General features: G+C 52.3%; 10 protein-coding genes and 1 non-coding gene across 11 annotated transcripts; 7 read left to right on the top strand and 4 right to left on the bottom strand.

The window, feature by feature from the left end:
• Positions 1–50: 50 nt before the first annotated feature.
• On the top strand, positions 51–1,009 carry QC762_502290 (uncharacterized protein; the record flags this gene model as incomplete). The annotated part of the gene is made up of 1 exon (XM_062890654.1): positions 51–1,009. The coding sequence occupies one exon, from the start codon at positions 51–53 to the stop codon at positions 978–980; it is 930 nt and encodes a 309-aa protein (XP_062741511.1). The 3' UTR covers positions 981–1,009.
• Positions 1,010–1,142: 133 nt separating this feature from the next.
• Positions 1,143–2,567, bottom strand: SEO1 (MFS transporter (Seo1); the record flags this gene model as incomplete). The annotated part of the gene is made up of 2 exons (XM_062890655.1): positions 1,143–2,338; positions 2,399–2,567. The coding sequence occupies 2 exons, from the start codon at positions 2,565–2,567 to the stop codon at positions 1,143–1,145; spliced, it is 1,365 nt and encodes a 454-aa protein (XP_062741510.1).
• A 705-nt stretch (positions 2,568–3,272) lies between these two features.
• Positions 3,273–5,991, top strand: QC762_502310 (uncharacterized protein). Its single transcript, XM_062890656.1, has 2 exons — positions 3,273–4,355; positions 4,430–5,991. Exons 1-2 carry the CDS (start codon positions 3,981–3,983, stop codon positions 5,981–5,983), a joined length of 1,929 nt encoding a protein of 642 aa, XP_062741509.1. The 5' UTR covers positions 3,273–3,980; the 3' UTR covers positions 5,984–5,991.
• Positions 5,992–6,546: 555 nt separating this feature from the next.
• QC762_502320 (uncharacterized protein) lies at positions 6,547–8,396 on the top strand. The gene is made up of 4 exons (XM_062890657.1): positions 6,547–7,101; positions 7,171–7,682; positions 7,736–7,815; positions 7,881–8,396. Exons 1-4 carry the CDS (start codon positions 6,797–6,799, stop codon positions 8,388–8,390), a joined length of 1,407 nt encoding a protein of 468 aa, XP_062741508.1. The 5' UTR covers positions 6,547–6,796; the 3' UTR covers positions 8,391–8,396.
• A 74-nt stretch (positions 8,397–8,470) lies between these two features.
• Positions 8,471–8,555, bottom strand: QC762_0074110. Its single transcript has one exon. It is a non-coding gene; the product is annotated as a tRNA-Thr (tRNA).
• Positions 8,556–8,956: 401 nt separating this feature from the next.
• On the top strand, positions 8,957–10,797 carry QC762_502330 (uncharacterized protein; the record flags this gene model as incomplete). Its single annotated transcript, XM_062890658.1, has 4 exons — positions 8,957–9,242; positions 9,311–9,499; positions 9,566–9,813; positions 9,867–10,797. The coding sequence occupies exons 1-4, from the start codon at positions 9,111–9,113 to the stop codon at positions 10,795–10,797; spliced, it is 1,500 nt and encodes a 499-aa protein (XP_062741507.1). The 5' UTR covers positions 8,957–9,110.
• A 633-nt stretch (positions 10,798–11,430) lies between these two features.
• Positions 11,431–11,985, top strand: QC762_502340 (uncharacterized protein; the record flags this gene model as incomplete). The annotated part of the gene is made up of 1 exon (XM_062890659.1): positions 11,431–11,985. One exon carries the CDS (start codon positions 11,431–11,433, stop codon positions 11,983–11,985), a length of 555 nt encoding a protein of 184 aa, XP_062741506.1.
• Positions 11,986–12,321: 336 nt separating this feature from the next.
• On the bottom strand, positions 12,322–13,655 carry QC762_502350 (uncharacterized protein; the record flags this gene model as incomplete). Its single annotated transcript, XM_062890660.1, has 2 exons — positions 12,322–13,492; positions 13,567–13,655. 2 exons carry the CDS (start codon positions 13,653–13,655, stop codon positions 12,322–12,324), a joined length of 1,260 nt encoding a protein of 419 aa, XP_062741505.1.
• A 3,286-nt stretch (positions 13,656–16,941) lies between these two features.
• QC762_502355 (uncharacterized protein) lies at positions 16,942–17,730 on the top strand (the record flags this gene model as incomplete). The annotated part of the gene is made up of 2 exons (XM_062890661.1): positions 16,942–16,966; positions 17,060–17,730. The coding sequence occupies 2 exons, from the start codon at positions 16,942–16,944 to the stop codon at positions 17,728–17,730; spliced, it is 696 nt and encodes a 231-aa protein (XP_062741504.1).
• A 162-nt stretch (positions 17,731–17,892) lies between these two features.
• On the bottom strand, positions 17,893–19,772 carry QC762_502360 (uncharacterized protein). Its single transcript, XM_062890662.1, has 3 exons — positions 18,394–19,772; positions 18,142–18,324; positions 17,893–18,072 (listed from the first exon to the last, which is right to left on the bottom strand). Exons 1-3 carry the CDS (start codon positions 18,524–18,526, stop codon positions 18,068–18,070), a joined length of 321 nt encoding a protein of 106 aa, XP_062741503.1. The 5' UTR covers positions 18,527–19,772; the 3' UTR covers positions 17,893–18,067.
• On the top strand, positions 19,670–23,664 carry QC762_502370 (uncharacterized protein; the record flags this gene model as incomplete). The annotated part of the gene is made up of 4 exons (XM_062890663.1): positions 19,670–21,615; positions 21,667–22,212; positions 22,284–22,787; positions 22,841–23,664. Exons 1-4 carry the CDS (start codon positions 21,291–21,293, stop codon positions 23,662–23,664), a joined length of 2,199 nt encoding a protein of 732 aa, XP_062741502.1. The 5' UTR covers positions 19,670–21,290.
• Positions 23,665–23,942: the final 278 nt, after the last annotated feature.

Raw genomic sequence — 23,942 nt, 5'->3', positions numbered from 1 at the left:
CCGAATTCTCATATACATGACGGCTAAATCTCAGCGGGACGGCACTCGAGATGGTCACCCCCTCATTTGACCCCAAAGAACAACCTCCTGCCATGTACAAATTCAAGTATGGGGAAGTGATTCTTCAACATGCTGAGCTTCACCAAGAGACAGTAACCGCTTCTAGCGTCTCGACCGCCATCATGTTGCCTTCTCTCCTCTTTACCAGCATCGCCCTGGCTTTGCCAGTTCTGGGCCAAACTCCCTGCACCCGAGACTTCCTGAAGGCTGCAACGGCAGAATACCTGGATGCACTCACTGCTGGAGAGCCGACCTTCTCGACACTATCGAGCGATGTCGACTACTACGAGAACGACGCTCTTGTGAACATCTCCACAGGGGTCCTGTCGCAAGGCATCAAGATCGACTTCAACCTCAGCATCTACGACACCACCCAATGCGCCTCATACACCGAAATCGTCGCCACCACAGAACACCCCTACGTCATTGGCACAAGGCTTGCTTTTACCGACAGCAAGGTTACACACATCGACTCAATCGTGTGTGACACAGGCGACTGGCTGTTCAACGCGACTGGGTCCCTGATCTACAATCGACAGGAAAGCTGGGCCCCTGTCCCAGTGGAAAAGCGTGAATCTCGGGAGGCTCTCAAAGCAGCGGGAGATGCGTACATCGATGCATGGGGCAACCATACCGTCAAGCCTGTTTTTGCCAAGAACTGCGCCCGTCTTGAGGGAGGTTTCTACATCACCAGCAACTGCCTCCTCAACTTCCCGCCCCCGTTCAACGTCAGCAATCAGCGGTACACAATTGACGAGGAATTGGGCGCGGTGGATATCTTCCATCTGTTCCCTTTTCTCGACGCTGCTATCCCGAGACATCCGGGCACGCAGACGAACAACTTGATCAGGGTGGAGTCGGGTGAGATTCGGTATATTCACGAGAATACTGTTTGCTCGACCAGGAACTGTGGGAGATGAGTTGGAGATAAATAACAAATCGAATATTGCGTCTCAAATCTTCTCAGCCGCCTTGTTGCCCTCGGCCAGTGATGTCCCCGTCGTTGAACCAGATTCGGCGTCTGCTCTCTTGGCGCTGTGGCAGAGTGTTAGCGTCGGTTCATGAGGTTATCTCTCGAAAACTTACTCCTTTTTAGCAAGATATATCCTCAACACATGCGCCATGCCAATCAAACAAACGGCGTTGGCCAAAACGAAAGAGTAACCCTTGGTAAATCTCGGCCCCTCAACCGTCTTGAAGACCAAAAGAGGCGTCCAGGCCGTAGTGCTCTGAGCAACAGTGTTGATAAGAACCAACGTGAATGCTCTTTCCGCTGGGGCTGCCTTGAGCTGACTGTTGACCCATCCGTACAATACCGAACTCATAGCCACAGCGCTGTAAGTCGTCATGAAGGAAAACCACAACGCACCCTCAGGCACCTCCCAGATAACCTGAATGATCAGACCAATGATATTCCAGACATGAGCCACCGTGATAGCCCACGCCGGTCCCAACACCAAATCCGAAGCGAAGCAGATCGCCACCGTGTAAAATATACCCAGCGCCGGCGAGATGGTGCCAAGCTCGTTCACCCTCGCCTTGGAGAACCTCCCCAGACTCTTGATCCAGAGAAGATAGCCACCGGTCGAAGTGTTTATGCTTCCATTCCAGAAGAGTACGTCAAACAAGATCAAACCCCAAAAGTGCCACGTCTTTGCAATCTTGGCCAGTCCCTTCCACGAGAACTTTCCCTCGGTGACGTGGCCATCTCTCTGCAGACGCTCCTTGGCAACAGCGACATCTTCCTCCGACAACAGTAATCCGTTCGGCCTGTCTGGTGTCCCGGGGAGAACAAAATACCCAATGATGCCAATCGGAATGGTGATGAGCGCACAAATAATGTACATCCACCTCCACCCCGCCAACCCCTTGACTCCCTCAAGACGTTGGCTCGCGCCAGCCTGGATCAGCCCCGCGGTGAGCGTTCCCAGCGTCAGTCCAAGGTAGAAAACACCACCTCTCCGAGCGATCTCATCACTCCGGTACCAAGCCCCAAAGATGTAGTGCATGGCCGGGAAGAAGGCCGCCTCGAACCACCCGACGAGGAACCGGTAGGCGGCCAGCTCGGCAAAACCCGTCACTCTGTACTGCAGCAGAGTGAAGATGCCCCAGGCGACGTCGAGGAATGGAATGACCCAGTGCATGGGGACGTAGGTGAAGAGGAACATGAATGGGATTTGACCGAGGACGGCGCCGATGATGTACATTGTCTGGAGCTGGACCAGCTCGTTGCCTTGGAAGCCGAGGTCTTCTTTCAGGCCGGCGACGTAGGCGTTGTCTGTGTCGTGTTAGTAGGTGTTAGTATAGCTCGGGCTTGAGGCAGTGATAGAAGGCATACTGAGGTTGGATTGGTCCATGTACTTGACCCAATATGCCAAAAAGGCGTAGGGCACAATCAGGAGATCGAGCTTGTTGATAAGTTTCCTCTCGCGAGGCGTGTCTTGCGGTTGGAACCATTGTATCTGGTACCATTTTCGCTTCTCTGGTGATGAGGTTTTGGTTGTCATGTTGACTGCCGGGGCTGGATAGAAAGGATCGACGTCAAGCCCCAATGGAATGGGTCACCGTTGGCAATAACGGACTTGACAGGAAACGGCTTCTTGCAGCTTTGACAGGTGAAGAGATGCGTGGTTATGCGGACGACGTCACTTTTAAGTCGGGGATCAACTTGTCTCTGATCATGTAGCACAATGTTTCGGCAACGTAAAGGGTCCCAGGAAACTGGGGTTTACCAGCTGCAAGCCCAAGTCGGCTGTCACTATTGGATGGTGCAGGGACTACGGCTCTGTGGCGACAGCCTTTTGCAGGATCACGAATCTGCTCGAGACTCACGACCATTAAACCATTGAACAAAACTGTTGCTCGGGATGGGGTGGTTTGGAGATTGGCCCCTCTACCACCGAAAGGCGGGATGTTTGGCTTGTGGAGAGGTTAGCGACTGTTTGCACAGATTGTTCCGGCAATATGTGATGAATGAAGCTTGAAAATTCCCATTACAATGGGATTTTACCACAGCCAAATACCTCAACGTGGAAGGATGCAAAAGCAGTGGTGCTCGAGTATCCCATGGCTGGGAAGGGTTAGGGTTTTACCCATGATGATTACCCCTGAATGGCCCCCAACACTCTTTATTTTTTGCCCCATGTTTACATCGAGACTGGAACTGGACTTCATACTACTGAAAAGCTCACTGACACAGCAGAATGTGAATGCACAACAAAACTTTCATCCTCGCTGCCCCCGATGAACTCCCCATAAAGCCAAGACCCGCCTGTGCTAGTCCTCTAAGCTCAACCGCGCGTCAATCACACCATCCTGATCCAACGCTAATCGGCACCAAACCCCGTACCCCGTTATCAGTTCGATCTACCAACCGACCCCCTTTTTGCATAGTAAACACCTGAGTGGAACCTCTAAAAGCATGCTAAAGTGACACAACATGGCGCAATTGAAGTTGTCGTTGGTGTCACTGCACTCCCAAGAATTATTGTCATCCTTCCAATTGGTACCTGACTTCGACACCCACATGTGGTGATGGAGTCCGGGAATAAGGAGGCGGGATCTTCGGTGCTGTGGATCAACGAGCGGCGTGGGGGATAACGAACAGGGCAGGAAGCTGGTACAGAGGCATGATGGCATTGACCCCGCGGATGGTGTTATTGTTCATGTTGCCGGTCGGCTTCCGGGAGAGGGTTATCTGGAAGCTGGCGTGAAGAGAGCGAAGGCGGGGGCCGGGGAATCAGATCACGACATTTGTGACTGCATGATGGTGGCATAGAGGGCCTGGAGATGTGATGGAGGGTGTGCACCTGTCCGCGAGGGTTTGGTAACAGGTATTAGAGAGGCTGTAGCGCATCGAGTGCTTCTTTGTGGTGCGATTTCGATTCTGTTGACTTCGTTGAATTAGACACCCAAACATCATGGCCACCATAACAACCCTCCCAGACCCCGTAGCGGCCATCAACGCTACGGAGAAACTGTCCAACTTGTCAATCTCCGCCCTGGAGGTTCCCGAGCTGTCCTCGTCAGATCGCGACACCAACTCAGACTCCCATTCAGACCACTATACTCCAGCAACCTCACCAGGGCTGCCCCCTTCCACCACAACGATTCCCCAGCGGATCCCTACATATCCCAAGTCCCGAATCACCCTCGTCGACCGCTTCATTGACCAGCCCCGTGCCCTCAAAGTAGCTGTCATCGGCGGTGGTCTAGCGGGAATCACAGCTGGCATCCTGCTTCCTGCCAAAGTCCCCAACATCCAACTGACGATCTTTGAGAAGAACGACGACTTTGTAAGTCCCAAGATGAGGTGTTCTTGTAAATGCCTTCCTCCCATATAAGTGCTAACTCGTGACCTGACCAACAGGGCGGCACCTGGCTCGAAAACACCTACCCCGGCGTCCGTTGCGACATCCCCTCCCACGTCTACCAATCGACCTTCGAGCCCAAAACCGACTGGTCCGACCAGTTCGCCCCCGGCGGCGAAATCAGAGACTACTGGCAATCCGTCGCCAAGAAGCACGATGTCTACCGGCTCGCACGATTCGGCACCAGAGTCCAGTCACTCGAGTGGGATGCGGGCAAGTCAGTCTGGAAAGTCAGCACCCAACACAAAGAGGAGGAAGGACCAAAGGTCGAGGAGTTCAACTTTGTATTGAACGCCATTGGGCGGTTCAACGCCTGGAAGCTGCCAGACTACGAAGGGATCGAGTCGTACAAGGGCCACCTGAGACATGCATCACATTGGGATGGGGAGTTTGATGTTGACGGCAAGACTGTGGCGGTGATTGGGAATGGTGCTTCTGGGATTCAGCTGGTGGCCAATCTGCAAAAGAGGGTGAAGCAGTTGGATCATTATGCGAGAAACAAGACTTGGATTGCAGGCAGCTGGGCGGGTGATGAACGGACTGCTGGTCCTCAGCCTTATTCTGAGGAGCAGAAGGAGTTGTTTGCGAGGGATCCGACGGCGTACCTTAGGTTCAGAAAAGAGCTGGAAGACAAGTACTGGAGGAGGTTCTCCGCCTTCTTCAGGGGGTCGGAGACGAATATTGATCTTCGGGAAAGGTTCATCGAGATCATGAAGCAGAGGTTGAAGAAGAAGCCAGAGTTGTTGGAGCATATCGTTCCAGACTTTTCACCAAACTGCAGACGCCTGACACCAGGGCCGGGATACCTGGAGGCCATCTCGGAAGATAATGTCGAGTACATCACTTCGCGGATCGCGAGGTTCACAGAAGATGGAATCGTCACAGTGGATGGCAGAGAAAGGAAGGTCGATGCTGTCTTTTGCGCGACGGGTGCGAACGTGGACATGGTGACACCATTCCCCATCAAGGGACAGGATGGGACAGAGTTGAGGGAGCTCTGGGATCCAGAGTCAAAGACTGGCTATGGCTTCCCGTACACCTATCTTGGTCTCGCCACCCCGGGCTTCCCCAACTTGCTGTTCGTCCATGGTCCCCACGGAACAGGTCCGTCGGGTACTGTCCCGCATTCCGTCGAGGTCCAACTGGTGTGTTTCGCCAAGATCCTGAGGAAGGTAGCAAGAGAGGGGATCAAGAGCATCCAGCCATCCAGGAGAGCAGCTGATGAGTTCGTCGAGTACTCTGATGCCTTTTTTACCTCGACTGTTCTTAGTGATAATTGTAGCAGTTGGTACAATGGCGGGCGTCCAGGCGGTAGAATCCACGGCATCTGGCCAGGAAGCGCAGGCCATGTCACGGCTGTGAGAAGAGAGCCCAGATGGGAGGACTGGGAGTACACGTATCTCGGGCCTGAGGGCAATCGGTTTGCATGGTATTTTGGGAATGGCTGGACAAGCAAGGAGGCAGATGAGAACTCGGACATGACCTCGTATTTGCGATTGCCGGGGGAGGTGAATCTGAAGGACCTGCATGAGAGTTGGTGGGATCTACCCTAGATTATTCGTAGTATGAATTGCATGATTGTCGAGAAACTTGAAACCTATGAATGTTCAATTATTTACTGTCAAAGAAGGCCTCTTTCGGGTGGGGTGGATTGTTCTGTGAGCTCCCGACGATAGTACGCACCCAGGAGAATTCGGTACCTACCCAAGGTACCTAACCAGGTAGCCGTGGTGTGTTCGGTCGTCAATGTTCAACGTATTCGGTTCCGCGGATCTGGTATTATATCGTCATTTTAGCCTGGATTACCTTGCTTGTGTCACCATCACAGGCTTTACCATGCCCAATCCTACCGCAAGCCTGGTACACGTCAAAACCAGAAGTGGAAGGTAAATCCGGGCCCGAGTCCTCATGCTCACCGGATATAACGACCGGGTGTGAACAACGGTTCAAGACGACACAACGGCGCGGGTGGCGCTATCGCCAAGTTACCAGGCTTCCGGGTGTGGGGGTTGAGGTTGCCTTGCCGTCTCGGGAGCATTGCGTGCTTATTGATCATTGTTCGCAAGACAAGCCGAGACCGGTCCAGCTCAAGATCCAAGGCTTCCTTCCTGGGACTATAGCTCCTGCCTTTCACCGCTGAGGTCTGATTACCTCAGTGAGACTGAACAGCACCTGCTAATTGCTTTCCTGAAGAACTGGATATGTGAGTGCCGAGGTGCGTGCAACTGTTGCGCAAATATATAAAACTGCCCAGGTGTCATCCAAACTTCCATATCAGAAAGAATCCTTTGTTATCACCTCTTACCATTTCCTGTTTTTGCTCCCCGAGCCTTCCAGCAAGTCTGTTTCCAGACAGTCAAGGCACAATGGCCTTCCACGACAACACTGTTTCGCGTCACAATGAGGGTGAAGTCGAGCCTCCCAAATCTGAATTGCATCCGGTCAAATGGTACCGTTCCACCTTTTGGAACATGACCGTTCTGGGTTTGTGCAATCTGGCGGCACCGGGAATTTGGGGCGCCATGAACTCGCTTGGGGCCGGCGGCGCTGCCTCACCACAGCTCATCAATGCAGCCAATGCTCTGACTTTCTGTCTCATGGTGGTATCGTGCTACTTCTCCAGTACTTTGGTGCACTACGTCGGGATCAAGGGTGCTCTTATTTTCGGAACGTGCGTTGCCCTGGGGAATAGCAAGGAGGAGATTTTGTCGGTTGGACTCTGACGACTGACTTCGAGCAGGATCGGTTACGCGCCATATGCAGCGGGCCTTTACACCAATAACCGCTTCGGGACCCAATGGCTCGTCTTGTTGGGTGCTGCGCTCTGCGGTATCTCGGCCGGTGTGTTTTGGATGGCCGAGGCTGCTATTGCCATTGCTTATCCAGAGCCTTGGAACAGGGGCAAAGCTATCGGCTACTGGCTGACATATCGACTGGCTGGTCAGATTCTGGGCGGTGCGATCAACCTTGGTCTCAATGCCAAGAACAGCGAGGCTGGCAAAGTGTCATACACAGTCTTCCTGGTGTTCATTGCAGTGCAGTGCACTGGTCCCCTCTTCGGATTTTTGCTCAATGCACCGGACAAGGTCGAGAGAACAGATGGCAAGAAGGTGGGGCTGGCCATCACGCGCGGTCCTCTCTTTGAGCTCAAGGAGACGGCGAGGCTGTTCGTGGGCAACAAGTTTCTCTTGATGGTGTTGTTCATCGGACAGGCTGTCTTTGCAGAGGCAGTCTACTTCACCTATCTTGCTAGTAAGTTTGGTCTTGACAGTCGACAGCGAGGAAAAAGAACTAACAGGAAACAGTGTGGTTCTCTGTCCGATCTCGTGCTTTGGGATCGTTCTTGTCTGGCATCATTGCTGTTGTTTCGGGGTGGATACTCGGTGTAAGTTCCATCTTCGTTCCACCTTCAATTTGTTAATCAGGCTAACAGCAGCCGTATCATGATAGGCCTGGATTGATCGCACAAGAATTGCTCTCACGACCCGTGCTCGCACCAGCTTCTGGGTCATTGTGGTTCTGCAGGGCGCTTGGTGGACGTGGGCGACGGTTCTTGTCACCCGCTATCGCGTCACCAGACCAACGTTCGACTGGGTTGACGGGAACTTCGGTGAGGGCTTCGGTGTTTTCGTGTTTTTGACCGTTGGCTTCCAGCTGAACTACATGTTTCTGTACTTCATCATCCACAACTTGGCCAAAGATGAGTCGGAGGTGGTCCGCTATGCCGCGCTTCTGCGGGGAACCGAGTCGGCGTGGCAGGCTGTCAGCTACGGCCTCACTTCGCTCGTGGTCTTTGCTGAGGTTGGGGGTGTTTACATTAATTTTGGACTGTGGGCCATCGCCATCTTCCCGGCTTGGTTGGTTGTGCGCGAGTTTGGCACCTCCAAAGTGGAGTTCGTGGAGGAGCGGGCGTCGTCAGCGGAAACACCGAGCTTGAAGAGCGACGACAAGGGATTGTGAATAGCCATTGGCAGTGGGAAGTTTGTGGTGAGCCTTTCATGGACCGAAAATTCGAACCTGTCATCAACTGAGTTCTAGAGGCCCGTATAGCTCAGTGGTAGAGCGCATCACTCGTAAACATTCTGTGACATGATGAGGTCCGCGGTTCAATCCCGCGTGGGGGCACATCTTTTTGATTTCTTTTTGATTTCTTTTTTTCTTTATTAGATGGTCTTGCATACCAATCTATTTTGAAGCTATTCCACACATAACATATCGTTTTGGGTTTTTTGCAGTCTGCCACAATAGAACACCACTGAAACGTCTCATGCTGGAGTTGGGCTGATATGGTGATTGTTCGGTTCTGCTGGCCTTGTAATTGCTGAAGATGAGATGACCGGTCTACCGCGGTGTGCATGAGGCTAAGAATTTGTCTTCAATCCGTAATACGACGCCATTCTGATGGTTCATCATTGGCAGGAATGTGGCTGCAGTTTGCCGGGACAATGCATGACACCATCGGCCGGTGAATTACAACATGAATTCAGAGATAAACCCCTCCCTGCTGCGAACCAGCAAGACTTGTACCTCATGCAAATGGCCCTGGTTTGGTACAAGACATTCTGGACTCGTTAGATGCCTATATATATAAACACTTGACTCTCCGACTCTCATGTTTGTTCAAGCTGCGACTACTCTTCTTCACATTCCACTCTTCCTTTCCACAAATCACAAGTTAGAATGTCGAACACAAACCAACAACCACCAGTTCCCAACGGGGCTCATTATGAGCTTGGGAACGGCAAGAAACACATCCTCATCAATGCTTTCGATATGAGCACTGTCGGGCACCTGTCTCCAGGACAATGGAAGGTGCGACGATAAACCCCTGTTATGCATGTACTGTGCGATTTGAACCACTGTACTGATAACTGAAACAGAATCCAGTTGACAAGTCGGCAACCAAGCGCAGGCTTGATTACTGGATTGAACTCGCCAAACTTCTTGAGAGGGGAGGGGTCAACGCTCTGTTCCTCGCCGACACATATGGTGGCTACGACACATACGAAGGGAGCGTTGACAATTGCATCAGGCGAGCGGCACAATGGCCAATAACCGACCCAACAATTGTCAGTCTTTCCCATTTCTTTTTTTTGTTCATGGGATTGTGAACCATCCATTGACAGGATTTCCAGCCCATCTCAGCCATGGCAGCAGTGACCAAGAATTTGTCGTTTGCCATCACAGCCTCGACCAGTTTTGAGCCACCTTATCTTCTAGCCAAACGCTTTTCGACTCTGGATCACTTCACACAGGGTCGTATCGGTTGGAATATAGTGACGTCTTGGAAGAAGTCAGCCTTTAAGGCCATTGGCCTCGACAATCCTATTGAACACGACGAACGCTACCGTCAAGCAGATGAATATCTCCGCGTTCTTTACAAGTACGTCTTGTCTTAGGTTCGTGATAATTTGCCCAAATTAACACTGTCCACAGGCTATGGGAATCTTCGTGGTCCCCCACCGCCCTCTCCCCAGACCCAGCCAACGACAGCTACGTAGACCCGGCCCAAGTGCGCACCATCAACCACAAAGGCAAATATTTCTCTCTCGACGCGAAGCATATCGTTGACCCCTCTCCTCAACGCACTCCCTTCCTCTTCCAAGCGGGCACCTCCTCGGCAGGCTCCGACTTTGCTGCCACCCACGCGGAAGCCATCTTTGTCTCTGGTCACTCACCCTCAGTCTTGAGGCCAAAGATCGACGCCATCCGCGCCTTGGCCGCCCAGAAGGGCCGTGATCCGAGATCCATCAAGGTATTCGCCACCTTCACGCCCATTGTTGCCGATACAGATGAGCTCGCCCAAGAGAAGTTGAAAGAACTCAAGAAGTATGCTTCCACCATTGGAGGTCTGGTGCTGGTGAGTGGCTGGACAGGAATCGACCTGTCAAAGCTACCGCTTGACAAGGAGATAAGCAAGGAGGATAGTGTTGAGGCACACAAGGTCACGAGCATTCTCGACAACTTCACCACGGCCAGCACGGAACACCCTAGATGGACGCCGAGGTTGGTGGCTGAACACGCGGCAATCGGCGGGCTTGGTCCGGTCAGCGTGGGAAGCCCGCAGACGGTTGCGGATGAGCTGGAACGGTGGGTCAAGGAGGCTGATGTGGACGGGTTTAACATTGGGTATGTGACCACACCGGGAACATTTGAAGAGGTGGTGGACTTGTTAATTCCCGAGCTGAGGAGGAGGGGGGTCTATCCTGAGCTGCCTGATCCGAGTGAGGAACCGGTGACGGCTAGGGAGAAGATTTATGGGAAGGGCCAAAATGGGTTAAGAGATGATCATGAGGGCAGTCGGTACAAGTACCACCTGTACCAGGAAGATCCGCCTTATAAGTCCGAGGAAGAGGGGCAGACTTGAGTGGAGGCCGTCAAACTCCCCAATGTGCCGCAACCGATTTCATTGCATCATTATTTACTTTTTCACCTTTTGATTTTGCCGTTTCTAACTGAGTCTATCAAAGCGCAGGATCTGCTTTTGCTCATCGTGATATTTGACTGACAAGACCTGGTTGCCACCGACAACCTCCGATACCGGAAAAGCCCACATAGACCCTAACCCTTGCTTACCCCTGAACCCCTTTTCCAATGTTTTTTTTGACCTCGGTACTCTGTTGGACAGTGTAAACATAAACAGATCAGCCAAGCGGTCTGGGTAGCAGCAAGACATTGTGTGGTACTTCATCAGGCGATTCTTGTTTTGACCAGATGCCTCTATTCCAATGTCGGTCAAGTCGGTCGGCGGAGCCTCGGAAGATTCCCACCCTGACTCATCCATTCACTTTTCAACCAACTGGCAACAACTACCTCGCTCATATGACAAAACAAAATTGACATTGACAACTACGCCCTTCAAAGACATCAGCACGCAAATTAAACTGTTCAAGAGTTCTTCCAGCACTTCCTCTCCTTCCGCAACCCATCTCAACTCCCTCCACAAATCCGTCCTCCAGAAACGCCACCCCCACCACCAAACTCTTCCGTTGTTTCCAAAATGTCCCAAGCAGCCCTCACCTTCCGCCTCGCCACCCCAGAAGATGCGCCCCTCCTCCAGCCTCTCGTCCAATCCGCCTACCGCGGCGAGACAAGTCGCAAAGGCTGGACAACCGAGGCCGACCTCCTAGTCGGCACGCGCATCAACGTCGCCGGCATCGTCGAAAAGATCAACACCCCCCACAGCGCAGTCATCATGGCCTTCTCCCCAACCCTCGGAAACGCCCTCGTGGGCTGCTGCGAGGTGCTTCTCAAGCCGTCTCGGAAAATCGGGTATTTCGGCATGTTCGCCGTCGACCCCACTCTTCAGGCCGGGGGGATAGGGAGGCAGGTGCTGGCCAACGCAGAGCAGTATGCGAGGAGCCACGGGGCGGAGAAGATGGAGATGACGGTTATCTGGACAAGGAAGGAACTGATTGATTGGTACGTGAGGAGAGGGTACGCGGTGACGGAGGAGAGGAGGGAATTCCCGCATGAGGAGCTGGCCAAGATGGATGGGGAGAATAGGGCGCTGGTGGAGGACTTGTGGTTCAAGGTGTTGGTGAAGGATTTGTGATTTTCGGGAACGGGAAAACGTTGGGAGGTGAGGATGCGCGGTGGTTTCACTGCTCTAAGGAGTTAAGTAGATACCAGGTTATGGAAGACGTCACTATTAGGAGTTAGATGAGCAGGCTGTTGGTCGAAGACAACAGAACTTGGGCTGGAATATTGAAAAAAAAAAAAAAAAAAGTACCTATAAGGGGCCATGTCTGATTGCCGTCTGTCTCAGATTTTTTGAAAGGATAACTCTATCCTCCTATTAAACCTTGCTCTGCGAAGTCTATGCCTGAGAAAAGGTGAAGAACAAAAAAAAACAAAAAGCTCGAATAACGAGGTATTAACCAGGCTGACATCAAGCCCACCTTGCCCTGTGATACATCTGTGGGTTAAAGTAACTTGTGACAGCCAGCCCACCCTTTTTATACGCCGCAGTAACATACGTGTGCACTCCCGTCCCTACATCGATCCCCTCTTCGGTAGCTAGTCCCTCTATCACCTCCTTGTAACAGTCCACGAACCTTCTGCTCCCATTTTTCTCCATGAAGCTGGCCAGTCCACTCACAATCTGCCGATCGCTCTTTGAGTAGTGCCTCACGGGTATATAAACTTTCACATTTGGCACCGCTTCCTTTGGCCCAACATCAAAATAGAAGAGGGTACCGGCGGTAGGGTGATCACGAAAAGGCAACTCTTCCTCCGTGTTCATATCTTTTGGCAGGCCCAAGACCCGGCACCAAAGCTCTTTCAATTGCCCCTCTTCCTTCTCCATTCCCCGGCGTCGGCCCCCGAGGGACATGACTCGCCTCACAAACTCGAACGAAGTCCTCGTGGACCGAGCATAGATCTTGAGACGGGATTCGGAGGCGTCGACACAGTCGATGCCAAGCATGATTGGCTTGATGGTTCGGCCGTCTTGGTCTTGCCGAAAGAATTGTTCGAGTTCATCGATGGCGGGGAGATGGGAGTGGTAACTGGAGGACCTGATCGCCGAAGAAATTTGCTCGGCTGCGCTGTTCGACGGGGTTGATACAGGGACAAAATAGCACTTGGTTGAATCTTGGCTAGTTTTCCGTGACAGTTCGAAGGCTAGAAAGAGAGACGATTGCTGGTGCGTGGCTTTTGTAGAGGTCAGGACAGGGCTTTGGGGGCCAAAAAAGCATGTGACAAAATGGTGGAACAGAGAGAGGTCGAGCTCGGGTGTCATTGACTGGAGCTGTGATAGGAGGGCGTAGGTCGCTGCTTGATTTAAAGGGTCAGATGGGTTGTTTGTAATAGGTGGGATAGCCTCGATGCTGTATCGGATCTCTGGCGGGTTGTCTCCTCGTCCCCACTTCCAGCTGTACTCTAATGGGGTGAAGTCGTCAGTCATAAAGCTTTGCCACTTTGGCATTGGCGATGTTGGTTTCGGGCCAAGGCGAGGGGCGACGATGTGGTAGAGAAAAGACAATGCCTCAGCTTGAGCATCGAGGGTGTATCCCGCTTTGGTGAGTAGCAGCATGAGATGGGAACCAATATTCCTGGACCTTTTGCTAGTTAGCCAACACATACGACAGCTCAGTAGGCACAGAACGTGGAATTTGGCGTGGCCCTGACGTACCACCAATACCTGTCTGAGACGTCATGGCGAGACCGTTTGTCGTGTGACCTCAACCCCGAGCTCACAGTAGAGGCGCTAAGCTGGCCCATTATAATGTTGGACTTGGTAAACTTGAATTCTTTGGCGTCCCAATAGCAAGATGCCGAAGAAGTACTACTTTCACCAGGAACGAGGGAGAGCGAGGGCTCTTATAAGGTGTCCGTACCCCCCTTGAAAGGCCGGGCATGGTAAAATCGCCATGTGCATGCGGTTGCTGCATGTAAGCATCGTGAAAAAACAGGGAGGCATCCCTGGTTAGTTACTTCCAGAATTTGCTGATAGCTAGTGTGTCTTCATGATGGGATGATACCTTCTTTCCAGAAACTCCGTGAGGTACAGCCTTATCAATGCTGCTATCAGAAGCCCCACCGATGTCCGTCAGCGTCAGGTTGCGGTGATGAAACCATGGCTGGGGTTATGACGGACAGCTAGCCCTCGTTAGACCTAGAGCCCCGCTATCACGAGATGTTCAAACAGGTAAAGGGAAAACAAGCAGTGCCAATGTAACTAATGGCGACATCGCACACCGCTTCGTCTGATATCGATGTAGCATGGGGCTGACTCTAGGTAGCCTGAGACACATGCTCAGTAGTTTTCAGTAAGAGATATCGTCTGAAATGAGAACGCGTAAAAGATAGTCGTATTTGTGAGTTTGGTGGGCTGCCATTTGCGCTGGGATCAATCAAATGAATTTCTGGAGCAGCCCAGGCTCTCAACGGGGAACAGTTCTCAAGTGATGCCGAGGAAGGAGCAATTTCAAACGGACGACCGTCGTCTGCTTTGGGGACTAGACAAGAAGAAAGGCACACCACCAATAACAAATCACCTATTGACATCTGCTTTTCAAACAACCGTTCATAGGTTTGGACTTGATCCACAGCAGCAGCTTCGGCTCTACACTGTAGCCGCCAAGACCGTATGCGACGAGCTCTCTACAATACCAAGCCTACTCCGACCGTACCAGACAGACTTTCATATGAACGGTTTTACTGGGAGGTCTGGAAGGTCATCTACCGGGAGTGTATGTCATCTTTGTTGCACCGTAGCCTTCGTGAGCAATCCGGTTAACATTCGTCTAGGCGGGCGCTAAGCTCCCCATTTCATTCGGGGATCTGGCTGTAGAGGGCGCGTTCAAGCTGGACAGAACAGGATGGTCCGAGGAGTACAAAATGTACTATGAATGACGCCAAGGTCTTGAGAGTAAAACGTCAATGCCCAATCCCTTCACGGCTCCCATCTCTCAGGCTCCCGCTACCGGGAAAAAGAGACTGGCGCCTGACACTTCGATGCTCGACGATCCCCCTCCCGATAAGCGGGCATGTACACCACCTGTTGGTTCAAAGGCAAACCACAACGGCAAGCGACTTTACCTGGCAGAGTTCGAGATGGCAGTTGAGGAGCACCGGGAGGTGGGAGACAGTTTCACTGCAAGGATTGCTGCCAAGGATGGCTCGGTCATCAGGGCCGAGATCAAGATCTGCCATCCTTAGGCATTGTTGGACATGTACAAGATGCGGAATACTACATCGATATCTGGTATGGATTTGCATGGCGGCCTGTAGCTGAATTGTAAGGCACAAAGTGGAGGTGATCCTGAGCTGTCACATACCGAAAAGATCAATGATCACCTGGGAATTGTGTTTAGATAGCCAGAGGGGTAGAGAATCAAGCCAGTCCAACCATCCTCAAACCTCTGTTTCCGAAGTATTCAACTGAACATCATTGGTGTCTAATTGGAAGTCCATATGAAAGTATCATACCAAGCGTCTTAACAGAAGCTTGGGTCGCGGACAACTACCGGGGACAGGTCTATCGGCAGCTGAGAGCTCTTGATAAGATAGTGACAGGAGAAAATTGTGCAGCTTGCCCACCTACAGGGCTGCAAGTCAATAACCTTCCCTGCCCGCCTTGGCTTGATGTTTTCAACCACCACCCAATCATCACGACTGCGAATGTCGTGAGTCACTGTAATTCCACTTCCAAGTTTTTTTCGTTCTCAAGGCTCCGTGTCATAATTTCTTGATGTATCACTTTGTACCTTCGCTATTTCGACAACAACAAAGAGTCGCCAAGATGCATCCGATCCTCGAAACAGATCTCCTTGCTCTCTTATCTGCTTGTCAGGCCCTCAAACCCGCGTGCTCAGACGACACCAATGGTGGAGAGATGTGAGCCCACACATCAGCACCACAGCGCTCGAGTCGATGGCCAGGCTCTTTCTCGGCGCCATTCTGAATGGGACACTGGAGCCCGACCAGTCCAACAAAAGAGTTCGTCGAGAGCACCAAAGTCGCCTTCGACTACTTTTACTCAATCTTTTTCCAGCGGGAACCCAAGACGGTGACCTACAGCGGTCTCTGCTACGAAGTTTGGAATGCGTTCGCCCGTCCTTGTAAGTCTACGATGGTTTTCTTCGGTTTGGCTGCGCTCAGGGCTGACGTTTTGAACTCAGAATGAGAAGGAAGGTGACAGCAAGACATTTTTTCGAGAGCTGCGAAGCGCTGGTTTCTCCTTTGAATGCAGAACACAGGCCCGTGGCGAGAACAGCCCTGTTTGCGAGGAATACAAAATGTACTATGATCACCGCAAGGAAATTTGAGAGGCGCAACCCGCATCTCTGCCGAGGGAGACTGCGAATGGTGATCCCTTCTGGAACGCGGGTGGTGGAGCTTGTTTCTATTCCAAAGGGTGCGCATGGTAGCGGACGCCAGGTTGTGGAGGCAGTGGTTGGGCCGGATGTCGAATGCCCATCTTCCAGCCCTGGGGTCTCGATCAAGCAAGGAGGTGTCAATGGAGGTCTAGAATTGCCGGAGAGGTACTGGAGTGTACAGCTTCAAACGCTAGCTGGGCAAGAAGCCCCTTTTGTCTACACAGATTCAGGCAAATCATCCAAAGCAGGCCCGCTTCAGGTTTGTTGGCCCCGAGCTCATTTCGTTGCTTGCCTTGCCATCGCACTTGATGTCATATGATTTTCGAGGAACGAGAAATTCAAATAGCAGACAACAAAGTTCTATTGCCAACGATATACTTGGTGCATTCTACGACTCCTAAGGGTGGCATGACCCCGACAGTTACCTACCTACCCTCGCAATCTAGGCAGCGTTTGTGCCCTGCTAGGAGTTTGGACCAATCCTAGCTTTCCCCTGCCACTACAGTTCTTGCTTGACACTGGTGAAATAGAGAGCAACCGCCAAATCGGTCTTCTTGATCAGACCTTTCCCCTTGTTCCGCGCAGACTCCTTTCTTACTTGCAGAAGTCTGCTTTTTCTCCCGAGCGATCAAGCTATTACTCTTCCTCACTCTCTCAAGTCGATCACCATCCCCAAGTCGATCATCATGGGTTGCCACGAGAATGTCAGCAGTAAGTCGTTGTTGACCCCTTGCGAGATAGGTACTCATTCTCCTCTACCTTTCCCTCAAGAACTCAGCTAACCCTCGTTCTCTTCCCTCCCAGTCGATTATCGTTGTGTCAACACCAGTCACAACCACTCCCAGCCCCCTCCCTTCAACCTCTCCAAAGCCTACCGCGCCTCCGACTGGGCCAACGACAAGCCCCGCGTCGAGAATTATCTCCACACCAGCGACCTGACAGGTGCGACCAAAATGCTCAGGATCCACCACGATCCCAAGACCCAGTTCGCCCCCGATGCCTACGACTGGATCGTCAAGATGTACCCCAACCCCTACAAGCCCGCCGGCACAGTCTACAACTACCTCGCCAAAGTCCTCACGATCAACACCCCCGACGTCCAGGATTACAGCGGTTTCGAGGGGCTCCAGCTGAACCTCATGGTGGTCGCCGTCGCCCATGACTCCCCCGTCATCGAGGTCTACTACGAGATCTGTCGCCCGATGGAGAATCAAGCCAAGAGGGAGGAGATGCGGAAGCGCGGGCTTGCCTGGGCCAGACCCTTGATCACCGACGAGGCGATTGGGTCTTCCTGGCTGTCGATCAGCGAGGAGAGGGAGTTTCTCGAGGTTCGTGCCGCCCACAAAGTCAGAATCACGGGCACGCCCGAGGGGGTTCACGCCTTGTTCTACGACATGTTGATCAAGGTTCGGGAGAGCAATGGGATGATCATCAAGATGGCCATTGAGCTGTCGAGGGAGTTCACCAAGGGTTGAGTTTGGAGCCCGAGGAAGAACGGGATGTAAGAATGAGGACCTGCATCTACAATACCACCTGAAACCTTTCCTGGGTGGGTACGGCAACTTGTATTCAAAGTCTTGGACTCGGGGACTACAAAACCCGTCAAGAGATGTTTACAGAAGTCAGATACCTTATCACAATCAAACCCAGTACCAAACAACACCACAAAGGATCACCCCAAGTTTGGAATTTTACTTGTTTGATTGCGCGTGGCTAACACTACTCAAGATCTCGGTTCTCCATGAGTCCATCATGTATCCCATGTCCCTACGCCATCCTAGTGAAAGTCCATCTGTCACACGACTCTCGCGCTTACTCTGTCCAGAACATCATTGGTTAGCAGGATGGTCGACCTGGAGCGAGCAGAGAGCAAAGCAGTAACTTACGGAGCTCGAACTGGCCGCCGTTGTTGGTGATGCGCTCGGCAAGGTTGACGTCATGCCAGTTGACATCGCCGTTCATGTTGGTGAGACCGGCACGGAGAATGGGAACGTTCTCGTCACCCTCCAACTGGAAGGTGATACCCTCGGCGCTGGCGGCGAAGTCACCACCCTCCCACTCAAAGAGGCCTACGGAGACAAACCGTCAGCAACTGATAAAAGGCAAGTTACATGGCCGGGAGACAGGATGGGACCTACCGTCGTTGTTGCCAAGGACGGTGTTGAGGTCGAGCTCAGCGTCAACCCACTCGCCCTCGCCGTTGTCGAGACGGGCACGGAGGATGTGGCCGTCATCGACGCGGATGTCCTGGGCAGAGAGATGGAAAGACATGGTGTCTGATGTGTGCTTGTTATGTTGGTGAAGAATGTTGACTTGGTGAGTTGGTTTGGAGGTTAGAGATGTTGAGATGGAAGTTCTGGAAGAGTGGCAAGAGCGGGAAGGTATTTATGCTTGTTTCCTAACTACCCTACCTGACCCAAGAGAGGGGGGGGGGGGTCATCCCCACCGGGGCTCCATTCAGCGGTATGTGCCGCATATCCGAACGAGACCCGTGTCTTGTTCTTGCTCGCTGCGGAGGCCTCAGCTGGTTAACCTCCACCTTCCATTATTGCAGGCGGGTGTTGTTTGGAGAGAAATGGAAATCACGCGATGAATCGATGCCCTTGGCGAGGGGGTAAAGGGGGGGATGGCGGAGGAGGGGCGAGATGACATTGTGGAGCAGACAACAAATTGCTTGGCGGAGGGGTTCATAGTTTCATTGTCTGGAGAGATGGCAAGCGCTTGTCTAAGATATCCATCTCTTGGGCCGCATAAGAGGGGGGTGGCCAAGAGGGCACTGAAGAGACGCAGGCGAGAGACCACGCAAGCAGAGTGGCGCCATGGCTGTTGGAAGAAACGCAGTTGAGCTTCAGATATCCAATGGCGCCGGCGCGAGGGTTACGCTACGTCGTCTGGGCTGCGGGCTGGGCGGGAGTTGGCGGGAGGTGATGCAGTTCTGTGGATTCTGTGGGTTCTGGACGTTTTGTGGAGTTCCGAGTTCCGACTCAACCCTCAAGGTGCCCAACAAGGAGCCCGCTGCGGCCTGGACACGACCTCATCTCTAGGTATCCAGACATTCCCAAACATTGATTACGCGAGTTACTGGAAATGTTTGGTCATTTCTCCCGCGCGGCTAGCCATCATGTCACCATGTCGTCTTCGTTTGAAAATCACGGAATCTCAGTTGCGACACCTACTCATGTTGCTCGGCATCCAGCTCCGACAGGAAAAGGGGTTAACGGGGACGGCGGCCTCTCATCCACTTTGCTCCTCCCCATTGCATTCGTCGCGATATTGAGCTCGTCCTATCATGACGTCACAGCTGAATGTTTGCATTTGTCGCACGGGAAGCTGCAGATGCAAAGCCGTGGGGTCGTGAAGATGGTCGTTCTTGACACTCATGCCAGGAGCTCTCAGCCGGTCATCTCATGTTGACAGACCGCTGACCAACCGCTTTTTCAGTCCCGACAACTGCGAAAGCTGCCTAGACAGTCCTCCACCATGAGACTTGAGCCGCAGCCTTGTCGTCGCAAGTGGCGTTGTAGGACCGATACAGGCATTGACTGACTTGAGAGGTGTCGAAATCATATCATAAGGGGATACTTGTCTGATATTTATACTCGAAACCGACTCTCATCTATTACTCCCAGCCCAGATCTTATTTGTCGCCCTCACGATAGTCACTTTCCTTCAGCATGTTTCGAGCCTTCTGATTCATGCACCTACGCGTGGATTCACAGCGACTTCAGATGCCAGTTGACTTCGGGAGATATTCAACGAGCTCAGAACATCCAGCAGCTTTATTGAGGCAAATATGATCCTGAAGTAATGGATACGGGGTACGGCGTTCGAATTGCCAGTAATCATGACTGGCGGCACTAGCTATTCACATACACTTCATATCTCACCACCGGTAAATGTCAATTTCATTTTATATAAGAAGCTCTTGCTTATCATGTTGACTGAACAAAAACAGTTCCCTGTTCGTGGTTTACGCATGGACCTTTATCAGCGGCGCGTGGATGATCAACCCAAGCTTGTTGATTTGAGCACCGTACGAAAATATGAACTAAAAGCTATAAGTAGGGTGCTCAGCCAGCGCTGAGTGGATGGTCTCGCTTGTACCCTTCTATATCGGGTGTCCTGTTCATGACAAGGTCTTGTGTTCCTAGAAATACAACTATGTCTCGACTTGGCTGGCACTTGGCTCTGCGGACGGACGGGATACCTAAACAATCCATAATAGTCTAGGCGGACCAACAACCGCCGTTACCTGTTTGAATAGACCCAACTGGGTCAAGGCGCACCTCATGAGCATTTGCTCAATGCCTTGTTATGTGGCATACACCAGGGTAGTATTGCAATGAACAACAAAAACAGAGATTGACCCCCGCACTAACACTCGTCCTAGGCATACAAGAGTTCCGTGCTGAGCTCATACCTAACATGGTCATCAAGCACGTGAAGCAACATGCTGGGTTGGCATTGAGTCGGTTGCCGCTTGCAAAATAGGTGCTTGGCTCATCTCCTCTATTTCAATACCAAACGGCCGATTGCGTGCTGCCAAGGGGATCTGCGGGTAGCTTGACTATCACGACAGCGTCATTGTTTGACTTGTCACCACCGAGCCTCGAGTCACAGATCCTGTGGCTGCAGTCTCCCAGACGGCAAGTGGGCTGATTGCTATGACAGTTTCGATCGTCTGTTGGGCCGTTACTAACACAAGCACCTCTCGGGTTCCCCACGGAACTTGTCGGCAGCATGGTGATACCGATACCTAGATGCTGTGCTGAAGCTGAAGCTACACAACCCTTTTGGTTGAAACGTGCAAGCCGCGCCCAATCTAGCGTCGGGTAGGTCAAGATCGAGATGATCAAACTTGTTCAGGTGCCTTCTGAGTCCTGACGGCTGTTACATATATATGATAGATCATGGCACTTGACTGGCAGCCATTGCTCCTCACCACGGAACACAACATCCTGCCAGTACAGCAGCTTCTCCATTCACCTGCTTCTCTGCAGCTGTCGCGCACATTCTGTGCGTCTCCCCTCTCATCATGCACTTCCCCCAAGGCTGGAGCATCCTGCTGTGCCTTCTCGTGTCCGCAACATCAACCGCTGCTGCAAAGGCGGACCCGGCGTCTGGAGCTAGACGTTCCAAGGATGCCGAAAATGGCATTGTTCGCTTGCCGATGAGAAAACGAAGCCCCAGTCAACAGCAGTCCAGATCAAGCCGTGGGTTCCCTCATGCACAGCGCCTTCCGGCGCAATATACCTCCGACTACTACAGCACAAGCACAACATCCTCCGCCCCGCCTGCAGCTACACTTGCCCAGGCCAACCTGACCAGCATATTCAAGGAGATGGCCTATGGCATCAAGAGTGAGTCCGGCCTTCGTGAGAGGATATGGCACATGCTAACAAGCAAGGCAGTGTGGATTGGAGAGCCTGCTCAGGCCGTGACCCTCGACTTCGATACTGGCTCTTCCGAAACATGGGTCAGTCCACACTGCACCATGGTTGGCTGGAATCCGTCCTACGAGAAGCTCTGCCGGTCACTGGGCATGTATCTGCCACAGCAGTCGGAAACTGTGATCAGCATGAACAGGACCTTTCCATCCAAGTACATCACGTACGGCAGCGGGGAAACGCACATTGAATTCTACAAGGATGCCATCAGCTTCAACGGTGAGCGAGACCTCATCCAGCCGGTCGTTTTTCACTGTCCGCCATCACAGGCACTGACGAGCCAGACAGATCCATCCGAGTACTATGACGACGAAATGTTCTCGCTCAGGCAGCCGGTTCAGTTTGGAGTGGCGACGTGGTCGTCGGGCATGATCTCGGGCATTTTTGGAGTGGCATATGGAGAGGGATACAACCAAAACTACAGCGGCATAATCGATGCCATGTATTCACAGAATCTGATTCGAGACAAGGATTTCAGCTTCTCGCTTGGAAGCGTAGATGATGAAAATGGTAGGTTTCTCATTTCATCATCACATGTCTTTCGTTGCCGGCATTCTAACAGTTCGATTGTGTCACTCTAGGCGAGATTGTCTTTGGTGGTGTCGACATGGCCAAATTCAGAGGGCCCCTCCACGGCGTTGACATGGCAAGCCAGCTCAACCAGGAAGAGGATGGTTACTACCGGTACTGGATCAACCTCACCTACATCGGCGTCACCCAACCCGGATCGTGCCTGTCCATGCCTGTGACCGAACACAGCTTCGAAGAACGCTTTCTCCCCGATACAGGCACCACCCTCACTTACGTGCCAAACCATGTATTCGAAAACATCAAAAGGTTCTTCCCAGACGCCGTGGACAATGCAACATACGGTACCATTGTCGATTGTTCCCACCTCCATGCCGAGGGGAGCGTTGATTTCGGCTTTGGGAACCAAACCATCCGTGTGCCCTACAGAGACTTTATTTTCCAGCTTGAACCAGGTGTGTTTGGTGACAACGAGGAAACCCTCTGTCTCCTGGGCGTTGTCCCTTCCTGGGATCAGTTTTACATTCTTGGAGATACGTTCCTGCGGTCGGTATACGGTACGTCTGCCTCATTCCATCCGAGACTTGACAACCTCTGACGCAGCTCAAAGCTCTTTTCCGACAGAAGGAGCACAAAATCTACTTTGCTCAATACCAAAACTGTGGCACCAACATCATATCGACCCATGGCATCGGCCAGTTTCACGGCGATTGTGAAGAGGGGTCCGACGCGCCCTCTTCGGCCGACGACGACTCGAAACATGGGGAGCTCTCCTCGACCTCCTCAGAAAGCTGGGTGATGACACCAGCCTCGAGCTCTTCTTCCTCGTATTCAGCCTCGAAATGCACCTCGTACTCTACTGGCGCCTACTCGGCCGTCCCCACTTCCACCAGCAGCTACGACCCCTGGACCGAGGAACCTTGGGGAACCACCACCACCATGATTTGGGACACCGCCAGCAGCACCTCAGATATCTCCTGGGAAAGCTCCACCACCACAGATGATTCGTGGTCTTGGACGACGGATGATTCTTGGTCCTGGACGGACAGCCTCTCCACCTCCCTAGTCAGCATCGAGTCCGACTTGACCGGCACAGACTGGGATTGGACCACCACTCCCATTTCCATGGAATCAATGCCGACAATTGGCACTGAGGATTGGACATCGCTTGATTTCGAGACGTGGACGGACGAGGACAAGAAAGTGCATGTGACGGGAAAACCTGTCTTGGGTCAGGGCGGTATCCCAACAGTAAGCCCGACTTTGAGACGGCGCGGGAAGAAGGGAAGAGTCGACCGGTCCTCCCCGACAGATGCGGCGGCCATGAAGCCGGCGATGACAGTCAGCACGGGGCCGAAGGAGACATTGGTGATTGATCCTGGAAATGGCAAGGAAAAAGTGACGGTGGTTGGTGGTGCTGTGCAAGGTCAGTAACCAGGGTTGAGTTTAATCACAGGAAGGGGGAGAGTAAGATAGAGTTAAAGAGTCAAAATAGAGAAAAGTACTTTGTCCCGGAACAATTGATAGGTACCTTGGACAATCCCAAGCACGGCTGTGACATGTTGTTTTCTGTTTTGGCTATGGAAAAGAAAGAGGGTTAGGGGACTTGTAACTGACGTCACATGATGTTGGCGCCTAAATTATGGCAGAACCAAGTCAATTAACGCGTCCAAGACACGAAAACTCGAGACTCCAAACGCACGATAAGGCAA

This window comes from Podospora pseudocomata, chromosome 5 (genome assembly GCF_035222375.1).
Source record: "Podospora pseudocomata strain CBS 415.72m chromosome 5, whole genome shotgun sequence".
NCBI lineage: Eukaryota > Fungi > Ascomycota > Sordariomycetes > Sordariales > Podosporaceae > Podospora > Podospora pseudocomata.
The sequence above is the reverse complement of the archived record's forward strand: the minus strand, read 5'-3'. Positions and strand labels throughout refer to the sequence as shown.

Bases quoted from the DNA above. Each gene is read 5' to 3' on its own strand.
- QC762_502310 (XM_062890656.1), top strand. From the start codon at position 3,981: ATGGCCACCATAACAACCCTCCCAGACCCCGTAGCGGCCATCAACGCT. The intron at 4,356-4,429 runs GTAAGTCCCAAG...CCTGACCAACAG, and splicing joins TTGAGAAGAACGACGACTTT to GGCGGCACCTGGCTCGAAAA.
- QC762_502360 (XM_062890662.1), bottom strand. From the start codon at position 18,526: ATGTCTTTCCATCTCTCTGCCCAGGACATCCGCGTCGATGACGGCCAC. The intron at 18,325-18,393 runs GTAGGTCCCATC...TTGTCTCCGTAG, and splicing joins CGTCCTTGGCAACAACGACG to GCCTCTTTGAGTGGGAGGGT.
- QC762_502320 (XM_062890657.1), top strand. From the start codon at position 6,797: ATGGCCTTCCACGACAACACTGTTTCGCGTCACAATGAGGGTGAAGTC. The intron at 7,102-7,170 runs GTGCGTTGCCCT...GACTTCGAGCAG, and splicing joins GGTGCTCTTATTTTCGGAAC to GATCGGTTACGCGCCATATG. The intron at 7,816-7,880 runs GTAAGTTCCATC...GTATCATGATAG, and splicing joins TTTCGGGGTGGATACTCGGT to GCCTGGATTGATCGCACAAG.